Raw genomic sequence first — 24057 nt, forward strand, 5'->3', positions numbered from 1 at the left:
TCGTTTTATTCTATTCTATTCCTTTCTACTCTATTCTATTCCATTCTGTTGTGTTATTTTATTGTCTATCCTATTTTGTTCTGTTTCATTTAAACCCTGAATGTATTGAATGGGTTCAAATTGTATCCCTGTGTAAGAATTTGAAAAAAATAATTGTTTTTCTTCTCAATTTAAATTACTATGTGACAACGACCAAGGGTCACCCTATCCCCAATAATAATCACTTTATTAGCTGTAACCTATTGTACCATTGACAGTGGTAATCCGCCTGTTGAACTGAAATCCCTTCTACCAAACTCTTCCACTTCCATCAAGATGGTTCTTCCTTTAACCACTTCCCATCTGGGCCAATTCTGGCACTTCACTCCTACATGTAAAAATCCAAATTTGTTTGCTCTAAAATTACATAGGACCCCCAAACATTATGTATGTTTTTTTTTGCAGAGACCCTAGAAAATACAATGTCTGTCCTTGCAACTTTTTATCTCACACGATATTTGCGCAGCAATTTTTCAAACACTTTTTTTGGGAAAAGTGTTCATGCTTTAAAAAAAAACATTAAAGTTAGCCCAATTTTTTTGCATAATGTGAAAGATGAAGTTACGCAGAGTAAATAGATACCTAACATGTAGCACTTCAAAATTGCACACGCTTGTGGAATGGCATCAAACTTTGGTACTTAAAAATCCTCATGGGCGACGCTTTATTTTGTTTTACTGTTTACATGTTTTGAGTTACTGAGCAGGTCTAGGACTAGAATTATTGCTCTCGCTCTAACGTTCATGTCGTTACCTCACATGTGTGGTCTGAACAACATTTTCATATGGTGCGAGCTGCGTGCGAGCTACCAGGGACAGGTGCACTTTATTGTTAATTATATTTTAAACTTTTTACTTTGACACTTTACAAAAAATGTTTTATCACTTTTATTCCTATTACAAGGAATGTAAACATCCCTTGTAATAGGAATAAGCATGAAAGGTCCTCTTTACAGTGAAATATGGGGTCAATAATACCCCACATCTTACCTCTAGGCTGGGAAGCCTGAACAAAAAAAAAACATCACGGCTTCCCAGCCGAGACAGCACAGTTTTTCTGAATGCAGAGGCTGGGCGTGACGTCATAACATCGTGCCCGGCCTCCGAACGATCATAGAGACTCCGGTGACCATCTGGTCCACCGGAAATCTCTATGGTAGAAACCCAGGGTCGGCAGATCTGTTCTCCCACTCACCGATCGGAGCGGGGTGTCGGTAGAAGCACTGGAGGACAGCGGGAGGGGGGACCTCCCCCTCTCCACCTGTAAGAACGATCAAGTGGTGGAACAGCCAATTTGATCATTGTTAGGGCGCACAGAATTACCGGCTCTAAAAGACAATATCTGAATGATGCCTGTAGCTGCAGACATCATTCAGATATCCCCGCTCAAAGTCAAAGACATTCATAGACATACCTTGGGTGGGAAGTGGTTAAATATTTAAGACTGATAATTTATATCAATCCTAAAATATGTCTGAAGACTGATATATGTCAGTAGTATGAGTTTCATCTCTAAAGTAGATCTCCGCCGAAAAGGGGAAGCTCTGCTTGTTTTAGGGGGAGCGGTTACCTGTTTTTAACAGGTACCCATCCTCACTAGGGATGAGCCGAACACCCCCCTGTTCGGTTCGCACCAGAACCTGTGAACACACCAAATGTTCATTAGTGAAATATCACGGCTTCCCAGCTGAGACGGCGCAGTTTTTCTGAATGCAGAGGCCGGGCGTGATGTCATAACATCGTGCCCGGCCTCCGAACAATCATAGAGACTCCGGTGACCATCTGGTCCACCGGAAATCTCTATGGTAGGAACCCAGGGTCGGCAGATCTGTTCTCCGACTCACCGATCGGAGCGGGATATCGGTAGAAGCACTGGAGGGCAGCGGGAGGGGGGACCTCCCCCCTCTCCACCTGTAAGAACGATCAAGTGGTGGAACAGCCTATTTGATCATTGTTACGGCGCACAGAATCACCGGCTCTAAAAGACAATAGCTGAATGATGCCTGTAGCTGCAGACATCATTCAGATATCCCCGCTCAAAGACAAGGACATCCATAGACGTACCTTGGGTGGGAAGTGGTTAAATATTTAAGACTGATAATTTATATCAATCCTAAAATATGTCTGAAGACTGATATATGTCAGTAGTATGAGTTTCATCTCTAAAGTAGATCTCCGCCAAAAAGGGGAAGCTCTGCTTGTTTGAGGGGGAGCGGTTACCTGTTTTTCACAGGTACCCATCCTCACTAGGTATGAGTCGAACACCCCCCTGTTCGGTTCGCACCAGAAAGTGCGAACACACCAAATGTTTGTGTGAACTTTAGAACCCCGTTAAAGTCTATGTGACTCGAACGTTTGAAATCTAAAGTGCTAATTTTAAAGGCTAATATGCAAGTTATTGTCCTAAAACGTGTTTGGGGACCTGGGTCCTGTCCCAGGGGACATGCATCAATGCAAAAAAAGTTTTAAAAACTGCCATTTTTTTCGGGAGCAGTGAATTTAATAATGCTTACAGTGAAACAATAAAAGTGAAATATTCCTTTAAATTTCGTACCTAGGGGGGGGGTGTAAAGTATGTATGTGAAATAGCGCATTTTTCCTGTACTTAGTACTGTCTCTGCACAAAGTGTCATTTCTGAAAGAAAAAAAGTCATTTAAAACTGACTTGCAGCTATAATGAATTGTCGGCTCCCGGCAATTCAGAGAGAATTCATTCATAAAAAAAAATGGTATGGATATTAAGGGGAACCCCGCTGTCAATTAAAAAAAATAATAAAGTGGGGTTCCCCCCAAATATCCACTCCAGATCCTTCAGGTCTGGTGTGGATTTTAAGGGGAACTCCACCCCAATTTTTTTTTTAAATGGCGTGGAGTTCCCCCAAAAATCCACACCAGACCCCTTATCCGAGCACGTAACTTGGCCAGCCGCAGAAAAGGGGGGGACAGAGAGCACCCCCTCCTGAACCGTACCAGGCCACATGCCCTCAACATGGGGAGGATGTCCCCATGTTGATGGGGACAATGGTCTCATCCCCACAACCCTTTCCCTGACTCGAACATTGCCTGTTCGCCTATTTTATAAATACCCAAATCATATTGGGATTTACATTATGTGGAGGCTCTCTCTCCTTTTTTGTTTTTTTATCTTCTACCCTGCGGTGAAGCTTGGTCATTGGAATGTTTGGCATTCAGGATTCCTCTCTGCTTCTTGGAGTTTTTGGACCATTCATTCGGCTGTCAATACTGATAGAAGGGGGACACCATTGGAAGACTCATATCTCGAGTTCCGTTACCAATACTAACTGCCAACAAAGACCTAGGAGGAATGGGGCTGCCAGATATTAGAAACTATCAATATACTTATCTATTAGACCAAATGAAATATTGGTTTACCTCTCCTAATGATAAACTATGGTTGAATACCGAAAATGAAATTACTAAAGGTACATATTTGCCCTTTCTATGGCCTATTTGCTCTTTCTATGGCAAAGCATGTAATAACCCCAAAACATTGTTCCAAACTTCCTTTCTATTAAATAAACTTTAATAGCTTGGAAACATATTCTATCTAAAACCAAAAAGGGAAACTTGTTCGCTAAAATAGCATTGCCCACAAGAATAATAGACTACTGTAAAATACGTCAATCAACAAAACAATGGACCAAACAAGGCTTCCAAACTTATAATTGCCTACCAGCACACTTCAAGAACATAGTGGAAGGGAAGTTCAGCAAATGCGCATATCTAGAAAGTATAAACCTTTCTGAAAAAATTGATATCCCAACAGAAATATGGCAATATTTCACACACCACAAATTTCAAAAAGTAAGAGCAATTAGGCTTTTCTACAACCTTCTCTCCCCTTCCTCTCCAGACAAAAAAAAATCCTAACGTGTTAAAATGAGAAAATGACTTTTCAAAAACCTTTACTCGGGAACAATGGCATAAAGCCCTATTGATCACTAGTAAAGCATTCTCATGTATAGTACATTGGGATAATTCACACCTTATAGATTGTCCAAAATATTCCCTTCCATCTCTTCCATTTGTTGGAGGTGTGAAACCTATACCATATTCTTTGGTCATGCGAGAACCTTTTTGGAACTCAGTTTCTTCCTTTATTCTTCCTTTATTGTAGACCTTACAGGTAATTTGACAGAACTGACACCGGCAACAGCATTATTAGGATTAAATCTAAAATATATACCCACATTGCTATAGAACAATAGTATCACATATCCTAATAGCAGCGAGACTTTCCATTGCCAACATGTGGAAATCCACAGAAGCTCCTAAGGCCTCGTACAGATGAGGGGACAGTCCGCTGAAAACGGTCCGCCGGACCGTTTTCAGCGGACATGTCCCCTCGGAGATTTCTGTCTGATGGTTGTACACACCATCAGACAGAAATCCGCGCGGACAGACAGCGCGGTGACGTGTCCGCGCCACGACGATGACGCGGCGACGTGCGCGCCGCTGGAAGGTTAATGCTTCCACGCATGCGTCAAAGTGATTCGACGCATGCGAGGGATGGCGGCCGCTCGGACATGTACGGTGAGTCTGTACAGATGACCGAACATGTCCGACGGACAGGATTCCAGCGGACATGTTTCTTAGCATGCTAAGAAACATTTGTCCGCTCGAAAACGGTCGGGTGGACAAATGTCCGCTGGAAACCTGTCCGGTCGGCCGTACACAAGACCGAACATGTCTGCTGAAACTGGTCAGCGGACCAGTTTCAGCAGACATGTTCGGTCGTCTGTACGAGGCCTAACTTGTCATAATAAGACTAAACACTCAGGCCCAAAACGAATTGATGTTAGCATTCAAAAATTTCTCTGTCACTATTTTCAAAATAAAAATGTCAAGTTTTGATAAACAACCCGAGAGCCTCCAATTACTTAAAGAATAGAGATATATGATACACCAATATATTGAATTTCTTATAGACCCCTCTTCTTCTTTTTATTCCTAAAAATTTGAGTATTTAATGACCAGCTCCCGCCTACAGTATGATCCCACTTAGGGTGGGCGGTAGCAGAATATCAAACTTCAGCTATTGTACTTTAAAGTTATTATTACTTCTGGCTATACATTCCACAATTTTTGTTATTATATTTTCTATGCAATATGATAAGCAATACCAATTAATCGTAGTCATCTATATTGGAATGTATTTTGTCAAAAATAATAAAAATGTAAAGTTAAAAAAAAAATCATCATGTATAATTTAAGTATATTATTAAGAAAACCTGAACCTTGCTATATATTATTGAATGCAATGGATAGTCTCACTGACCAATAACATCAAGGTTTTCCTATAAGGATAAAAGTATTGATTTAAGTGAAGTTTTATTATATAGCTCTGTGTGTTAGTGTCTCTTTTGAAGTGAATAGAAACATTACCTATTTAATGACATACTCTGCTCATGTGTATTGCAGTGGCTCTGGCATCAAGTGAACAGAACCCTCTCATCATCATAGTGATAGTGTCTGTGGCTGGATTCATCGTTCTGCTATCCATGGTGGTGGGACTCATGATATGGAGAAGGTAAGACTTCCTAAACTGTAACAGATTGCAAAGGCAGTGTGTTTTTAACATGGAGCAGAAAAAAATGCACAGAATGCACCTTCCCTGCATCACATTCTGTTGTGAACCAGTGCTAAGAGTAGAGGAAGTTATTTTAGCTAAGTAAATAAGTTAAAGCTATGTTTATTTTTAACTACTCCATCAAGAGCAGGAAAATTAACAAAAAAAAAAAGCCTTTGGCAGGATCACTAAGTTAAGTGAACAGCCATTTTGCATAATGACATCTCTGTACTGGTAAGGCCCATCTATGCTTCTTCATCCCTATAAATTGCATTAACACATATGCTTTAACATGCTTTGTATTAAGACAGCACATTCATTTTAAATGAGCTGCCCACATACAGGAACAGACCAAAAGATGAATGCAGCATTTTTTTCTGATGCAGCTTCCCAAGGTTGTGTGTTATTGTGCATTGTGGCAAGATGCAACCCATGTGCATCAGAGCTGCAATGCCTTAGGCCGCGTACACCCGATCAGTCAATCCGATAAGAACTGTCTGATTGGTTAACCGATGAAGCTGACTGATGGTCAGTCGTGCCTACACATCATCGGTTAAAAAAACGATCGTGTCAGAACGCGGTGACGTAAAACATGACGTGCTGAAAAAAACAAAGTTCAATGCTTCCAAGCATGCGTCGACTTCATTCTGAGCATGCGTGGTTGTGCCTACTAACAAATGTTTTTTAACGATCGGTTAGGAATCCATCGGTTAAATTTAAAACAAGTTGGCTTTTTTTTAACCGATGGATAAATAACCAATGGCGCCCACACATGATCGGTTTGGACCGATGAAAACGGTCCATCAGACCGTTCTCATCGGTTTAACCGATCGTGTGTACGTGGCCTTAGTGTATTGGGGTGCAATTCAAAATTAATGGCACTGCCACACACTAACGCTAACAAAAGCTTGTTTCAGCCCCAGGAAGGCTGTATGAATGAGAGAATAAAGATTCACATTATACAAATTTTGTTCTTCAATTTCCTTTAGTATTACCTACAACTACGTAGTGCAAGGGCCTGCCTGATTGCATACTATTTGAAAGTGTTCATATTATATTCATATTATATGGTTTTGGTAAATCTAAAGGAAAGTTGTACAAGAAAATTGTGTAAAAAGTGTATAGTGTGTAACCAGCTTAAGAGAGCATCTGAAAGCAAACAGTTTCTCCTCTGCTCTCTCTTTAGATCAATGACACTCTGTAACACCAGTGACCTAGGTACACACTAAATTAAATGTTTCTTGAAAAATAAGGATTGTCTATACATAGAAACATACTGTAAACACCAGTTTACAAATCCTTTGCAAAATTAAATATAACTGGCACAAAATCATTATGATTACCTATCTCTTTGTTTCCACAGGCAGTGCGGCTACAGCAAGGCAAGTCAGGATGGAGATGAAGAATTGTACTTCCATTGTGAGTATGCTTATTGTTATAACTGCATTAACATAGATGTAATAGATATATAATCAAGCAAAAAAGTCCTTGATTTTATGGACTCCTCTAAGATCCTCAAACTGAGTACATTTTTTCACCACAGTGTCACCAGTCATGAAATATGTATCCTAAATATTCATCAGCTTATTCACAAACATGTCAAAAATTTGTTTTAGCAACTAAAGCCACTTAGGGATAATGGGAGGATTTTCATTTTTGCACTTTTATGGTTATACATATGACAAATATCAGGTAGTTTCAAGACAACAGAGGTAAATGAGTAGCTAGATTTTGCAATGTTATTAGAGTTATAAATAAATGGTGATTCTGCGCAACATATCACACTAATGGAATAGTGATATCACATAAGCAAGATAAATGTAAGAGCTGACAAATAATCAGCATATAGTATTAAATGCAAAGAGAATAGTGAGTCCAAATATAAATATATATATACTCAAATAGTGAATAGTGAGTCCAAAATATATAATACTCATAAGGCGAATGTGCAAAAATATATAAAGAATATTGTGCAAAAAAACCGGAATGGAAGTTCAATCCCAATAGTAAACACAAATCAGCTGTCAGGGCAGATATTCTGAATGCACTGGATGAAGGTGAGCACTAGCTCTATGGTGTGAGTGCACGGCCGTGCGATAGAAGATAAACCAGATCCCTGGCTGAGCTCCCGGGACTCTTACCTCTCAGCCCTCCTAAATGGGCATTGATGTACAGGTCACTCGCAGCCTTCTATGGGTGGTCCCTGATGTTTCCTCTCTTGATCTGATGGATCCTTCCTTAATTGGGACAGATGCTCCTCAAAACCAGATGGATGATGTGGGTTATAAGAGAGAGAGAGAGGGGACTCCCATAGTGAGGTAACGTTTGGTGCAGGTAAAATATGTTTATTGAGGAAAAACCTGCACTTACATTAAAAGAAAAATAAAAGTGCAACGAGGAAACAAACAAGCGGCGTTTGAATCGCCAGCTTACGTCACTCCGGGTGTACGTCCTCCAATTCCTACGCGTTACGACACCACGTGTCTTCGTCTGGGGATTCGTCTGTCGTAACGCGTAGGAATTGGAGGACGTACACCCGGAGTGACGTAAGCTGGCGATTCAAACGCCGCTTGTTTGTTTCCTCGTTGCACTTTTATTTTTCTTTTAATGTAAGTGCAGGTTTTTCCTCAATAAACATATTTTACCTGCACCAAACGTTACCTCACTATGGGAGTCCCCTCTCTCTCTCTCTTATAACCCACATCATCCATCTGGTTTTGAGGAGCATCTGTCCCAATTAAGGAAGGATCCATCAGATCAAGAGAGGCAACATCAGGGACCACCCATAGAAGGCTGCGAGTGACCTGTACATCAATGCCCATTTAGGAGGGCTGAGAGGTAAGAGTCCCGGGAGCTCAGCCAGGGATCTGGTTTATCTTCTATCGCACGGCCGTGCACTCACACCATAGAGCTGGTGCTCACCTTCATCCAGTGCATTCAGAATATCTGCCCTGACAGCTGATTTGTGTTTACTATTGGGATTGAACTTCCATTCCGTTTTTTTTGCACAATATTCTTTATATATTTTTGCACATTCGCCTTATAATTATTATATATTTTGGACTCACTATTCACTATTTGAGTATATATATATTTATATTTGGACTCACTATTCTCTTTGCATTTAATACTATATGCTGATTATTTGTCAGCTCTTACATTTATCTTGCTTATGTGATATCACTATTCCATTAGTGTGATATGTTGCGCAGAATCACCATTTATTTATATTCCTGTTTTATGTCATGTAAACATAATTAGGTTTTGCTGCACTATATATTTTTGGTGGATTCACTCATTTAGGATCCATTTTAGCGCAAAAGCACTTGTCACTTTATCCAATGTTATTAGAGTTATTCCCATCATGAGTAGAAATACAGCTTTGTGTATTTACAGATTTACAGATTACATAGTTACATAGTTAAATAGTTTTTCTGGTCCAAAAAAGGCACAAGTCCATCCAGTTCAACCCAGAGAAAAAAAAGTTCCCATATAGACAATCAAGTAATTAAAAATGATACAGGGGAAGGCAAAATTTCCAATTGATCCAGCGGGGAAAAAAACCTTCCTGATCCCCCAGAAGCAACCTGATATTCACTTGATCATTTTATCTATAAATATTAGTGCCCAGATATATTATGTACATTTAGGAAAGAATCAAGGCTATTTTTAAAATAATCTACTGACCTGGCTAGAACCAGCTCCTGAGGGGGTCTATTACACATTTTCACAGCTCTTACTGTGAAGAAGATTTTTCATATTTGAAGGTTAAATCTCTTTTCCTCTAGACGTAAAGAGTGCCCCTTCGTCACCTGTGAATAACTCTATACCAAGTTCACAATATGGACCACTTATGTATGTGTACATGTTGATCATATCCCCCTTAATCTCCTCTTCTCAAGAGTGAATAAATTCAGTTCCTCTAATCTTTCCTCATAACTGAGCTTCTCCATGCCACTTATCAGTTTGGTTGTCCTTCTCTGCATTTTCTCCAGTTCCATGATATCCTTTTGGAGAACTGGTGCCCAAAACTGAACTGCATACCCTGGATGAGGTCTTACCAATGATTTGTACAGGGGCAAAATTATATCTCTCCTTCTCTCTCTCGCTCTCTCTCTCTCTCTCTCTCTCTCTCTCTCTCTCTCTCTCTCGTCTATACCTCTCCTAACACAAGACAGGATTTTGCTTGCTTTGGAAACTGCAGCTAGGCACTGCATGCTATTATTACGTTTTGGATCTACCAGAACACCCATATCCTTCTCCACCATTGGGTACCCCAGTTGTACCCTCCCAGTATGTATGATGTATACATATTGTTTGCCCCCAAGTGCATCATTTTACATTTATCAACATTAAAACGTATTTGCCACATAGTTGCCCAAATAAAACATGCATTGAGGTTGGCTTGTAAGTTGCACTGCATAGCTTGGTGTCATCTGCAAAGACTGAAAATTAATTTTTAATCCCAGACCTTATATTATTTATACATATATTAAAAAGTAAGGGTCCAAACACTGAATTTTGGGGTACACAAATGATAACCCTAGACCATTTAGAGTAAGAATCATTAACCTCTACTCTCTGAGTTCAGTCTTTTAGCCAGTTTTCTATTCTTTTACAAACTAATCTTTCTAAGCCTGTAGACTTTTCCTTACACATTAGCCACATGTGGGGATCTGTGTCAAGCGCTTTTACTAAATTCAAGTGCATTATATCCATAGTCACTCCTTTTTCTAAGGTTGCTAACCTTAAAAATACATTTATGCTTAAAAAGAAATCAGATTTGTTTGACTTCTGTCTTTCATGAATCCATGCTGTGTGTTGCTTAAAATTAAATTTTTCTAGCAAAAACTCATCTATGTTGTCTCTCCAGTATCTCCCTAACTATAGAAGTTAAACTAACAGGTCTGTACTTGCTTGGTAAAGACTTTGATTGATTTTTAAATATACTGTAGGCACCACATTGGCTTTACACCAATCCAGTTGTACTTAAAGAGTCTCTAAAAATTAGAAACAATGGCTTTGAAATGACAGAGCTCAATTCTTTTAGAACATGTGGGTGGATGCCATCTGGCCCAGGTGCAATATTCATATATATTCTGTATAAATATTTCTGGACCATATACATTTTTGAGCAATCGTGGATCATTTGGGGCTGTATCAATACCACCCCCATTATGGACATGAGCTCCCCCATGCTCCTCTGTATACACAGAGCTAAAGAAGGCATTTAAGAAATGTGTCTTCTCTTTGTCCACTGTCTACATGCACTTGCTCCAACTTTGGCTGCACATGATTCCTCTGGACAGGTTTACTGATTGTAATAAAAGTGGGCAGCTCAATCTTTGTGGCTTTGTGGCTATGGCTGCTTGCATCCTCCTCAAAGGTGCATGTGATAAGGTTAATATGAAAGACAGTCGAGAGACCATTATCACCCCATAACAAGAAGAACAAGGACAATTATGGCAAGAATACAGGGGATTATTTGAATACATGGTGCAGTTTAAAAAAAATCAAAGCAGATTCTGAAATGATTTTAACGCTTATAGCTTAAAGCTTATGGGATGTCAGTGATTGGTTTACAGTTACTTTAATACATCAGCCTTTTTAACCCCTTGAGTCTAAACTGCACCGTTCAGCAATAACTTTATATCCACTAACAGGGTAAATAAATAACATTGATTATCTTGTTACAATTGCATCTGAAAGTTGATGGAATATATTAAGGCAGCAAGTAAACATGCTGCCCCTGAAGTTTATGTGATGAAAGCAGAAAATATGGCAGTTTATTGTGTTTGGGGCTGCATAGTCACCGACTAGTCAGAGTGCCAATGGTGACCCATGTCCACTGCCAATGGGCATGTAAGCATCAGAACTAGACCATGTAGTAATGGAAGAAGGCGGCGTGGTGAATCACGTTTTCTTTTACATCATGTGGATGGGCGTTTGCATCACTAACTTGGGGAAGAGATGGCACCAGGATGCACCATGGCAAGAAGGCAAGCTAGCAGAGGCAGTGTGATGCTTTAGGCAATGTTCTGTTGGAAAGCCTTGGTCCCACCATTTGTTTTGGATGTAATTTTGAAATGTACCACCTACTGTACCTAAACATTATTGCTGACCAAGTACACCTCTTCATGAGAGTGGTAATCCCTGGTTGCAGTGGCCCCTTTAAAAGGATAATGTGCTCGGTCACACTGCAAAAATGGTTCAAGAGTTTGAGGAACACTACAAATTCAAGGTGTGGACTTGGCCTCCAAATAATCCAGATCTCAATTCAATCAAGCATCTGCAGGATGTGCTATAAAAACAAGTATGATCCATGGAGGCCCTCACAATTTACAGAACTTAACGCATCTGCTACTGAAGCTTGGTGCCAGATACCACATCATACCTTCAGAGGTTTAGCAGTATACATGTCTTGATGGGTCAGGGCTGTTATGGTGGCAAAAGGGCTTTTTCTGGTTGCAAAAAGGGGACCTGCCCAATATTACATGGGTGCTCATAAAGTTATGGCTGATCGGTGTATGCTTCTGTGGTAATAATATGCTTGTGTGTTATACCTGTGTAAACTAAAGCCTTGTACAAACGTGGTCTGATTGTTAGACAGCGGAGTTTCTGATTTTTGTCAAAAGAGTGCGTGCCAGGATCTTGTCTTGCATACTAACGGTACGCAAATTGTCGTTTGACAAACACAAACGTAGTGACGTGACGTACTATGAGGAAATTCAGCTCTTGAGTGCCAACCTTTTGGCCCCTTCTGCTAATTTTGTGTTTGGTGAGCATTGATTTCGAGCATGCGTGTTTGTACTTTCAACTTTTGTGTGATGAATATGTGTACTGACCATCCGAAAACCTGACACGGAGCCTGTCATCCAATATTTGTTGTCGGAAAATTGGACAACAATTGTCAAAAGGAACGTACTAATGGTAACAAATTCGGACAACAGTCTGTCAACAGACAATTCCCTTCCGAAAAATGAACCAGGGATTTATCAGAAAGAACAGATGACCATCCACAGAAACATTCTAGGGTGAATTTTCCTTAGCAATCTGAAAATATTCTATTTATCTATGTGCCATTTTTCTAGGAAAGTCATTCAATTTAGAAAACAAGTTAAACCGGAGGCTGACAAGATTTTAATTAAAGTAAAATGTCAGTGTGTACAAATTGTTACATTCAGACTTTCTTGTATTTTTATGTTAGCCAAGTTATCGCATTGAGCTTACAATAGTTTTATGACCTACATATTTACTGTACTTTAATATACATTTAAGATCATCTTCCATTCAATTTGCCTATTTACATGGCATACCAAACTTATCCTGTCATTTGATACTTCAAAGCATTGAATGGTTTTATAGTTGAAAATGAAACAAGATTATTATTGTTTATTATTTTATACACAGATTTTAGATGTCACCTAAATTGTAACAGCAAGTTCAAAAAAGTATTACAGAGCTGATGCACCATTGTGCCAGTACTAACAATTGCCAGCATTATACTAGGATCACCAAACACATTTGAAGATTTTTTTTCTCCATCTGGCAATTTTTAGGTTTTAGCTGAACTTCAGACAAATAATTAAATGTTCTGGTAAAATACGAATATGGAGGTAGCTTTACCTGTCAAAGAATTTGTCATTTTTCCAGCCAGTCCTAAAATTTTACACAGTTCTGCCAAACAGCAAAGCCAAGCTGGTGACCTGTTTTTTTCTGCCACAGATGAGCATTACAGTCAAGTCATCCTCCTGCCGGCAGCCTGGTATTGGTTAGTTAAGGAGCAATAAAACATCACCCCCATTGTCTGCTTTGCTCTCTTCTCCTGTTAGTAAGTTTCTTGTATGGCAGTACATCTTATTGGCTATTTATGTTTACTCAGTCTCTAGAAGTCTGGGTACTGTTGTACTGAGGATTACAAGAGGCTAGTTTCAATAAAAATACTGTATATTTACTGTATAATGAATAATTTTTTCAAGAATACATAAGTGCAATACTATTTTTTTTTTGTCCATCTGAAGTTCAGATTAAGGTAAGTGGTGGCAATTCATAAAGAAATACATACAGTCATGGCCAAAATTGTTGGCACCCCAGAAATGTTTCCATAAAATCAAGTATTTCTCACAGAAAAGTATTGCAGTAACACATGTTTTGCTATACACGTTTATTCCCTTTGTGTGTATTGGAACAAACCAAAAACAGGGAGGAAAAAAAGCAAATTGGACATAATGTCATACAAAACTCCTAAAATGGGCTGGTCAAAATTCTTGGCACCCTTAACTTAATATTTGGTTGCACACACTTTGGAAAAAATAACTGAAATCAGTCGCTTCCTATAACCATCAATAAGCTTCTTACACCTCTCACCCGGAATTTTAGACCACTTTTCTTTTGCAAACTGCTCCAGGTCTCTCTTATTGGAAATGCGCCTTTTCCCAACAGCAATTTTAAGATCTCTCCACAGGTGTTCAATGGGATTTAGATCTGGACTCATTGCTGGCCACTTTAGAACTCTCCAGTGCTTTGTTGCCATCCATTTCTGGGTTGTTTTTTACGTATGTTTGGGGTCATTGTCCTGCTGGAAGACCCAAGATCTGGGACGCAAACCCAGATTTCTGACACTGGGCTCTACAGTGCGACCCAAAATCCTTTGGTAATCCTCAGATTTCATGATGCCTTGCACACATCCAAGGCACCCAGTGCCAGAGGCAGCAAGACAGCCCCAAAACATCATTGAACATCCACCATATTTCACTGTAGGTACTGTGTTCTTTTCTTTGTAGGCCTCATTCCGTTTTCGGTAAACAGTAGAATGAAGTGCTTTACCAAAAAGCTCTATCTTGGTCTCATCTGTCCACAAGACGTTTTCCCAGAAGGATTTTTGGCTTACTCTAGTACATTTTGGCAAACTGTAGTCTTGTTTTTTATGTCTCTGTGTCAGCAGTGTGTCCTGCCTGGGTGTCCTGCCATAGCGTTTTATTTCAATTAAATGTCGACGGATAGTTCACACTGACACTGATGCTCCCTGAGCCTGCAGGACAGCTTGAGTTTCTTTGGAACTTGTTTGGGGCTACTTATCCACCATCTGGACTATCCTGCGTTGCAACCTTTCATCAATTTTTCTCTTCCGTCCACGCCAGAGAGATTAGCTACAGTGCCATGGGTTGCAAGCTTCTTGATAATGTTGCGCACTGTGGACAAAGGCAAATCTAGATCGCTGGAGATGGACTTGTAACCTTGAGATTGTTGATATTTTTCCACAATTTTGGTTCTCAAGTCCTCAGACAGTTCTCTTCTCTTCTTTCTGTTGTCCATGCTTAATGTGGCACACACAGACACAAAGACTAAGTGAACTTCTCTCCTTTTTATCTGCTTTCAGTTGTGATTTTTATATTGCCCACACCTGTTACTTGCCCCAGGTGAGTTTAAAGGAGCATCACATGCTTGAAACAATCTTATTTATCCACAATTTTGAAAGGGTGCCAATAATTTTGACCAGCCCATTTTTGGAGTGTTGTGTGACATTATGTCCAATTTCCTTTTTTTTCCCCTTTTTTGTTTTGTTCCAATACACACAAAGGGAATAAACATGTGTATAGAAAAACATGTGTTACTGCAATATTTTTCTGTGAGAAATACTTGATTTTCTGGAAAAATTTCTGGGGTACCAACAATTTCGGGCCATGACTGTATGTGGGAATTGTCTTACCTACCTGTCAAAACATCTCTAACTCTGTCCATTTGGTGCTGAGATTTAACCCTTTTGCTGCCAGGCCTGTAAGTCACACGAACCTGATGGTGGGGGGAGTTTACACACATGCTCGGTGGCTGCAGCCACTAGGATTGTGTGTAAATCTGATAAGCAGATCTTGCCTACCAGGTGGAAGCATTCAGGTGGCTGCATTGCCACCTGATTGCTTCTACACACCCCTGGTAATGGCACCCCCACCTCTCAGGCTCCGCTTGCCCATCTGTGGGCCCAGGACCGACATAGCGGATGCAGCTGGGTAGAGGGGAGGGAACAGAGTGGACACACATCCATTCTCCTCCCCTCCTTGTCCCTAAGCCAGAAAGCAACTTGTTTGTCTCCACTTCCCAGTAGACATGTGCACTGCCACTGCCGTTTTCCTTCAATTTTTTTTTGTTTTGTTTTATGGGTCATTGATTATGATCGCAATTTGTAAATTAGAAAATGTGTAAATTTGAGAAATTCGTGAATTAGAAAATTCAAAAATCCAAAAATAAGACAGTAAATACAAAAATACAAACATTCTAACTAATAATAACTAACTAATAAATTATAGGTATTGCAATTTCCTTTCAAATTTGGCTGTTAGCGAATGTAACAAATACAAATTTATCCGAAGTTACAAATTACCTGAGATAACGAATGCCGCATTTAAACAAATGGAATGGAACAAATTAATAAATAATTATAATAAAAAGTTTTTATTATTATTATTATTATTATTATTATTATTATTGTTATTTATTATTATTAATTCATTACATTACATTCATTTAGATGCGGCATTCGTTATATCTGATAATTCATAACTTCGGATAAATTTGTATTTGTTACGTTCAGTAACAGCCAAATTTGAAAGAAAATTCTAAAACATATAATTTAATAGTTAGTTAGTTATTTCAGATTTTAGAATCTTTGGGTTTTCAGATTTTCTCATTTTGAATTTCCGAATTTACAAATTTACAAATTTATGAATTTTCGAATATTCAAATTTACAAATATTTGGAAACATTGTTAAGCGGGGTTTGTTTTTTAACGAATTTCGTCAAATCCATTCATTCTGAATTAACAAATTAAAAACTAAACAAATGTCACATGTCTACTTCCCAGTCTGCCTCTCAAGCCTCGTACACACGATCAGTCTATCCGAGGAGAACGGTCTGATGTACCGTTGTCGTCGGTTAACCAATGAAGCTGACTGATGGTCTGTCACGCCTACACACCATCAGTTAAAAAAACGATTGTGTCAGAACGCGGTGACGTAAAACACAACAAATGTGCTGAAAAAAAACGAAGTTCAATGCTTCCAAGCATGCGTCTACTTGATTCTGAGCATGCAGGTTAAATTTAAAGCAAGTTGGCTTTTTTTTAACCGATGGTTAAATAACCTATGGGGCCCACACATGATCAGTTTTGACCGATGAAAACGATCCATCAGACCATTGTCCTCTGGTTAACCTATCGTGTGTACGAGGCCTCAGTGTCCTCGGGCAGCATGGCTGGGAAAGAATGTATTGCAATGTGATCTGCATTGCATTACATTCAGTGGAGCACAGGGGAGACGTCTTTTAGACTCGGGATGTTTCATTAAAGAGCACTGGTCCTTAAAAAAGTTAAGTAAAAAAAAATTGACATTTAAAGCATGACATTTACAGCTGAGCACATAAAAATAAATTGTGAGACCTCCCCAACCCCACACGTTGAAAATGTTGATTGTGATACACGTTACATATTGTCACGCACGCCAGAGTGAGAGCAATATTTATAGCATCATACTGTAACTCCTCCATAACACTAAACCGATGACTCTTTGGGGGGCTTTAAAAGTGTTACCAATGGAAAAAATAGGGTACTGAAGTATGTCGCCAATTTTTTGGTGCACACAAATTTAAGGTTTTACCTGTTGGGTATCTATTTACTCAGTGCAACATCATCTTTTATACTTTACCCAAAAAATGTAGTGCATATTTTTTGGATGTTTTGCAGTAATATCGTGTGACATAAAAATTAGAGCTACCACTATTTTATTCTCTAGAGTCAAGAAGAAAAAATTGCGCTAATCAAATAAAAATTAAGTGAATAAATGGGAAGGCTGCAATAGCGTGAACTAACACAAAATAATGGAAAAAAGGGAAAAATTGCGCCAACCAATAATGTAAACAATAAAGTCCTTTGTGTTCCCACAAGTGAATTAGAAAAAATGCACCATATGAGTGCATTTAAAGCATAAGTGAATGAAAAAATCCGGTGTCAGAGTCCATAAATGATGAATCCAAACCAGACAACACCCGGTGTGAAGATGATTTTACAGTTGTGAACCGCCACCATATGGACTGAGGCTTACCGATAGGTAATTAAATAACAGCGTTATTCAAATTACAGCAGGATACTCCAGAGTACGGGATCACAGCCAGGAATACACCAGATCACGGCCCTTTAAGAGATCCACGGCGGGATGCAGCAGGATATACTATGCAGTACTCGTCCTCATAACATCTCAACTTTCGGTGCGTTGTTATGGGAACGGATGGGAGGCCCCTCTTCTCCCTGACAGAGGCTGTGTGCTGTCCCTGGGCTGTAGGGAGCACAGCCCAGGGACAGCACACAGCCTCTGTCAGGGAGAAGAGGGGCCTCCCATCCGTTCCCATAACAACGCACCGAAAGTTGAGATGTTATGAGGACGAGTACTGCATAGTATATCCTGCTGCATCCCGCCGTGGATCTCTTAAAGGGCCGTGATCTGGTGTATTCCTGGCTGTGATCCCGTACTCTGGAGTATCCTGCTGTAATTTGAATAACGCTGTTATTTAATTACCTATCGGTAAGCCTCAGTCCATATGGTGGCGGTTCACAACTGTAAAATCATCTTCACACCGGGTGTTGTCTGGTTTGGATTCATCATTTATGGACTCTGACACCGGATTTTTTCATTCACTTATGCTTTAAATGCACTCATATGGTGCATTTTTTCTAATTCACTTGTGGGAACAGAAAGGACTTTATTATTCTCTAGAGTGTCTTCTTTCAGGCCTAAAATAATTTTTTAAGCAGGTGTGCAAAAAAATGCAGCTCCTGCAGAGGAAGGTTTAAACTGCCTTACCAATTATCTGAGTCAGGTTGGTGACCTGATTTTTCCCTATTGCAGTTAAGCAATACAGCTGGGCCACCCCCTGTCCCAAGCTGGTGACCGACACTGAAAGAACAGAAAAAAAGCTTATGAGAATGTTCATATGGGTCCTTAATGGTGCTCCTCTCTTTCCCAGTTTGTGTTCTACTATACATGAAGTTACATGTAGGTGATTTCACCTGAGGATGGGCCACGCCCAAAACAGCCCCATAAGCACTGCGCAAACTGTTGGCGCTATATAAATCCTGTAATGAGAGACTGCCTTAGGTAACAGCTGCCATCCCTTAGTTATACACTATACAGTGGATCTACTGCAGACCCCAACGTCATGTCCAGTGTGCCACCAGGAACTCCAGGCTATACACATTCAGCTTTTGTCTTTTCCTTCTAGTCCTGGGGTAGTAAGCAAGCTCGCAATGACGCCATACAGCTGTAACCCCCGGCTGCACAGACAGAACATACAGCAGACAGTAATGGTACCTTTGATCTCTAGGATCGGTTAGCCATCAGGCTCTCCTTATCATTGCCTTTACTACAACTGGTTACCATCTAGGGAACTGAGTCACTCTGCCCGGGCAGATTATCTCTTTTCTCCCCTCCAGCACCTGCTTGTTATATGGTACGTGGACCCAGCCTTTCTTTATACACCATTTGGGACAATGGCTGTCCTGTCGCTGATATTATCATAAACTAGTCTGTTTTTAAGCAAGATTTCTCTCTTTTTATGGCTTTTGTTTGACCAATATATTTTTATACATTTTAAAAAAAACTCGATCGGTTTTTGAACTGGTGTGTAGGTACATCAGACCATCAGTCAGCTTCATCATGAACTTCATGAACTTCAGTCCGTTTTCATCAGTTTGGACTGATAGTGTGTACAGGGCCTAAGGGAGATAGCACATTCATCATGCTGTAACAAACTGAAAAGCACGAAGACTGAAAAGTGCGAATCATCTCTCACCAAACTTTTACTAACACAATATCAGAAAAAACATCCCAAAGGGTGGCGCCATCAGAATGGAACTTCTCCTTTATACGTGTTGTACGTCACCGTGCTTTGATGGAGCATTTTTTTCATGATTGTTTGTATGCAAGGCAGGCTTGACAAGAATCACGTCGAGAAAAACATAATTTTTTCCATGACATTAAAAATGGTCGTGTGTACACGCCATTAGGGCTCATTTACACTTGCTTTTGGTTCACACACATTAACAGCTAGTTTACACGTGCTTCAACACATGGCTTCGGACATGCTTTGTTAAAGCTGTCTGAACACAAGTCAAAACTCCTGTCACTAAATAAAATGTTTACCTTACATGCCTGTTTACACCTTGCCTTTGCTTTGCTTTGCTTCGACTTTGCTTCAAAATTTTACCCCATGTAGTGATTTTATGGTGCTTCAAAGCATCATCAAAGCCTCCTTAGAAGTCTATGGCAAAGCTCGCTTGAAGCCCCATTGAAGCCTCGCCGAAGCCCCACCAAAGCCCCACCAAAGGCTCATAAAAGCCCCATAGAAGCTCCACCAAAGCCCCAGTGAACCCCCACCAAAGCCTCATCGAAGCACCAAGCAAAAGCAAGGTGTAAGCAGGACTGTAAGCTAACCAATTTATTTAGTAACAGGGGCTTTGACTGGCGCTCAGAGAGTTTTAACAAAGCGTGTTCGAAGCCATGTTTTGAAGCAAGTGTAAACTAACTCTTAATTTGTTACGTTATATTTTCACCTAAACTAAATGCTTATTATACCTGCTTTACAACAATGAATTTCTGGCAGCCACAGATACCTTTAGAATCTGCCTTCCAAGAAAAATAAACCAAGCCAATCCTGGAGGGTATAAAACACTGTTGTTAAAATTCTACACGGTTTGTTGACAATGTCAGCTTTTCTCTCCGCTTGGCATAAGGCTTTGTCTTTGTGGGATATCTCTGGGTTATCAGGACGGAATCATTTCATAGACAGGCTTTGTCAAAGTTGGTCTAGATGTGAGAAAGGATAACTTGATTTGATTTTTTGGCGGATGTCATGTAATTTTGCTATCTTCTGCTCCCTGAAGCATTACACTGGCAGTCCTTGCCTGACTCAGTTTACACACCGCACATTCTTCTTGGCTTTAACTGTGATTCAAAATGCCTGCTATTGCAATACAGTGTTTAACATACAAAAACTATTTTGCTTAAGAGGATGAGGAAAAATAAATATTTACTTTTTTGTTAAAAAGGATGCCATAAAGCTTAAGGTACATAACAAAAAATACAGATTTGTGTGCTCAGTGACAATATATTACATTTATATTATATTTAATTAAAAAAAATTAAACCTGTCACCCTGCCCAGCCAGGCACAGAATTTCCAGTCACTCTTTAGACAGAAAACAGTCCATGCACTTTTTTTATATTATTTTTTTATTGAGAGGAATTAACTTGGATGGGATAAGGGAATATGGGATGCCCACTGAATTGCAGAATATTTACATGGGACCAACAATATACACTCCTTGTACACTCCAGTCTTCACTCCAGCACAACACTTGCTTGCAGACTGTTCCTTCTCAACACCTCCAGCACATTTCTTGCTTACCCTTCCAGGACTAACTTGCACAGAAATGTAGACCTGATACTGGCTCAGCCAGGCCTTGAAAGTTCCCTTTGTGGGTAGGGACCTAGAATTCCTATGGTGTAGCAAAAATATGACAGTCCTTGGTGCTAAGTCCAAAAACGAAATAAGAGATAAAGTTACCACTCCAGATGGGTGTATGGAAACAATCCGTGTCCTCTCAGAAAAGTCCAGGTGCCGGCAATGCACAAAGCAAAGTGGAAAGGAATGTTTGGACAGCCACACACTGGAAAAATCTTTCGGTTGCCTTTTATTGGTAAAAAAAACTTTAAACACCACACATCACAGCAAAAAAACGGGGATGCAGCTGACGTGTTTCACACTATTGATTAGTGCTTAGTCATAGCTATGACTAAGCACTAATCAATAGTGTGAAACACGTCAGCTGCATCCCCTGTTTTTTTTTGCTGTGATGTGTGGTATTTAAAGTTTGTTTTATCAATTAAAGGCAACCAAAAGGTTTTTCCAGTGTGTGGCTGTCCAAACATTCCTTTCCACAGTCCTTGGTGCTAGTTGTCCTACATGTGGCTACTGCTCCCAGTAACACCTATTCAGGCCCTTTCAGCCCTCCTGGCTGCAGCCGCCTCTCTCTCCTGCTCATTCCCAGTCAATTCTTCTGGTTCTGCACCCATCCCAGACTCCTCTCTCCCAGTCCTTTCAGGCATGCCTCCCCAGTTCTCCTGACTGTGCATCACTCACCAGCCCTCCCGGCTGCGATCTGTTGTTTCTCCCTGAAAACTTGCCTTGTAGTGCTCTCTCCCACTGTTCTCTCCTTGCTCCCGGGCCTCCTGTCCAGGACACCTGCATGTATTCTTAGATGGTCCTGTCCACACCCGAGTCCAGGCCCAAGGTCACCCCCCCAGACTGTGGAGCTCCCTTCAAGACAACAGACAGCCTAGCAGTCCATGCTTCTTCACGAACAACTCCTCCCCAGCTGGCTGACCCTAGGTATTTAAGGAGGCCTGCCCCCTGCCAATTCTGATTGTTGATTGGCTAATGCTCCTTAGAACACCCCAAATAGCTCCACCTCCCCTCTCCACCTGTCTTTCCAAAATAAACAGGTCTAGCTACCAGCTAGGCCTGCCTAAATTTTCTTACTCTACCAAAAAACCCTATTTACATCTATCTGGCAACCTAGAGGGTACTACAATAGTAACAAAAAAAAAAGTTTACTGAAGGCTCCTACGGGTGTCTCAACCAGCCCAAAATTATGAGAGGCTTGAGCATGCAGGTGCTAAACACTTCCTGTGGCTGGAGGTTATGCTGAGCCTTGCTTGTACAAGTCAGACTTAGAAAGTCTATTGCATGTCTAAGCCCACCAGAATTAAGGGCTCATGGTATAAGATTCACTAAGTTAATACAAAATGCTACAATGTTGATAAGTAATTTTCTAGAATTTTAAATCTAAAGCTTTCATTAAAATAATACCTGGTGGTCAGAAAGGTCCTACTTTAACCTCTTGTTGTAGTGTGACAACACTTTGCGCCTGTTACCGATTGTGCTCCTATGTTGTCCTCTCATCACACAGGTGTCTGATGACAACTTCAGGTGACTGCTTCAGCACACACTATACAGATATGGTTAAATGTTGTCACTATCAGGGAACCCACCTTAAGAGTGCATGCAGCTAGTAAGTCGCTGCACTAAGGCCATGGGAGATCAACAGCACTGAATTGCAGCAACAGATAAAGGTGAAAAACACTGTTTTATTTATAAATAAAAAAAAATGTATACACAACACATTAGTTAACTAAATGCCATTCAGTTAGGGTATACATCTGCTTCCATGTTGCAGGATTCGGAAGGTGCTCTTGCTTAGATTCCTGAAGGCCTCCTTCACATGGTTGTTTTATATGCATTCATCAGGTTCCAGTAGCAAGAATCAGTGGATTCTTGCAAATGGAATGAAGGGTGTATGTGAATATAGGAAACTGCTCAGCTTGTACAAATTAATGACAGGAGCTGTTTATATGTATCCACACACAGTGCCGATCCTGACCTCCCTGGGGCCCTAAGCAAAATTACATGTCACATTAAAGTTGAGAAGGCGGGGGGGCTGCCAAAAATGACATATCACTGCCGACAGGGGGTGTTCTGCTGTCGGAAATGACATCTTACATTAAACAGAAGCGGGGGGTGCTGACTTCTTACCTCTTCTCCCATGCAGCCAGCAAGTTGAGAAGCAGGGTGAGGGGCTGAAAATGACTTCTCACCAGATGGGGCCTCTAGTAATTTGGGAGGCCCTCCGCAGCTTTGTGGGGCCCTAAGCGGCTTGCATAGTGAGCCTATAGGGCGTATCGGCCCTGTCCACACACCAAGTGGTTACCTACGGTTAGGTTTATGGATGTCCGAACCTGGACGCATCTTTCTACATTTTTTTTTGTTCGTTCTATTGGTTGAACTAGATAGACTTGTGACTTTTTTCAGCCAGAGTACAGTATGTCTTTTGTACAGGCTGAACAACCACATTTGTTCAATACACCTGTCATTCACTAATTCTTACCACTGTAATGCAGTGTATGCAAGTAAACGCCCATGTGAAAGTTAGTTATAAGAAATTAGTTGATCATTCAGCCTCCTTTGTCCACGAATTAGATATGAGTTAAGAGTGGACTTAGCATTTTAAGGAACCATGTAATAACAGAAATATGTAGACAGCTATTGGTTATCTATCTTTTAAATGCTACCTTTTCAGCTTTCACGCTAAAATCTTTGGCTAAAATAGTATGCTCTTGTGATAAGGGGTCAGGCTCAAAGACCATTTGCTATAGCAGTAGCGGAACTACCACCAACCATCAGGGTAGATACACAGACAGTCAACCTCGTGAAGGACCATGTGCTTAAGCAGGGTGCCGAGTATAAGTACTAACCATTATTCATAAAAGCTCTTGATGGTGGAGATGGATTTTGCTGTATATTAGTACCAGGTTGTGGTCCTCAGGAT

General features: G+C 40.3%; 1 protein-coding gene across 1 annotated transcript in view; it reads left to right on the forward strand.

The window, feature by feature from the left end:
* Positions 1 to 24057, forward strand: part of LOC120926916 (ephrin type-A receptor 7-like) — a 456597-nt gene that overhangs the window by 309508 nt on the left and 123032 nt on the right. Inside the window, exons 5-6 of the mRNA XM_040337215.1 lie at positions 5481 to 5589; positions 6992 to 7047. Coding sequence (XP_040193149.1) covers positions 5481 to 5589; positions 6992 to 7047 — 165 coding nt within the window. The remainder of the gene's footprint in view (positions 1 to 5480; positions 5590 to 6991; positions 7048 to 24057) is intronic.

Source organism: Rana temporaria, chromosome 2 (assembly GCF_905171775.1).
Source record: "Rana temporaria chromosome 2, aRanTem1.1, whole genome shotgun sequence".
Lineage (NCBI taxonomy): Eukaryota > Metazoa > Chordata > Amphibia > Anura > Ranidae > Rana > Rana temporaria.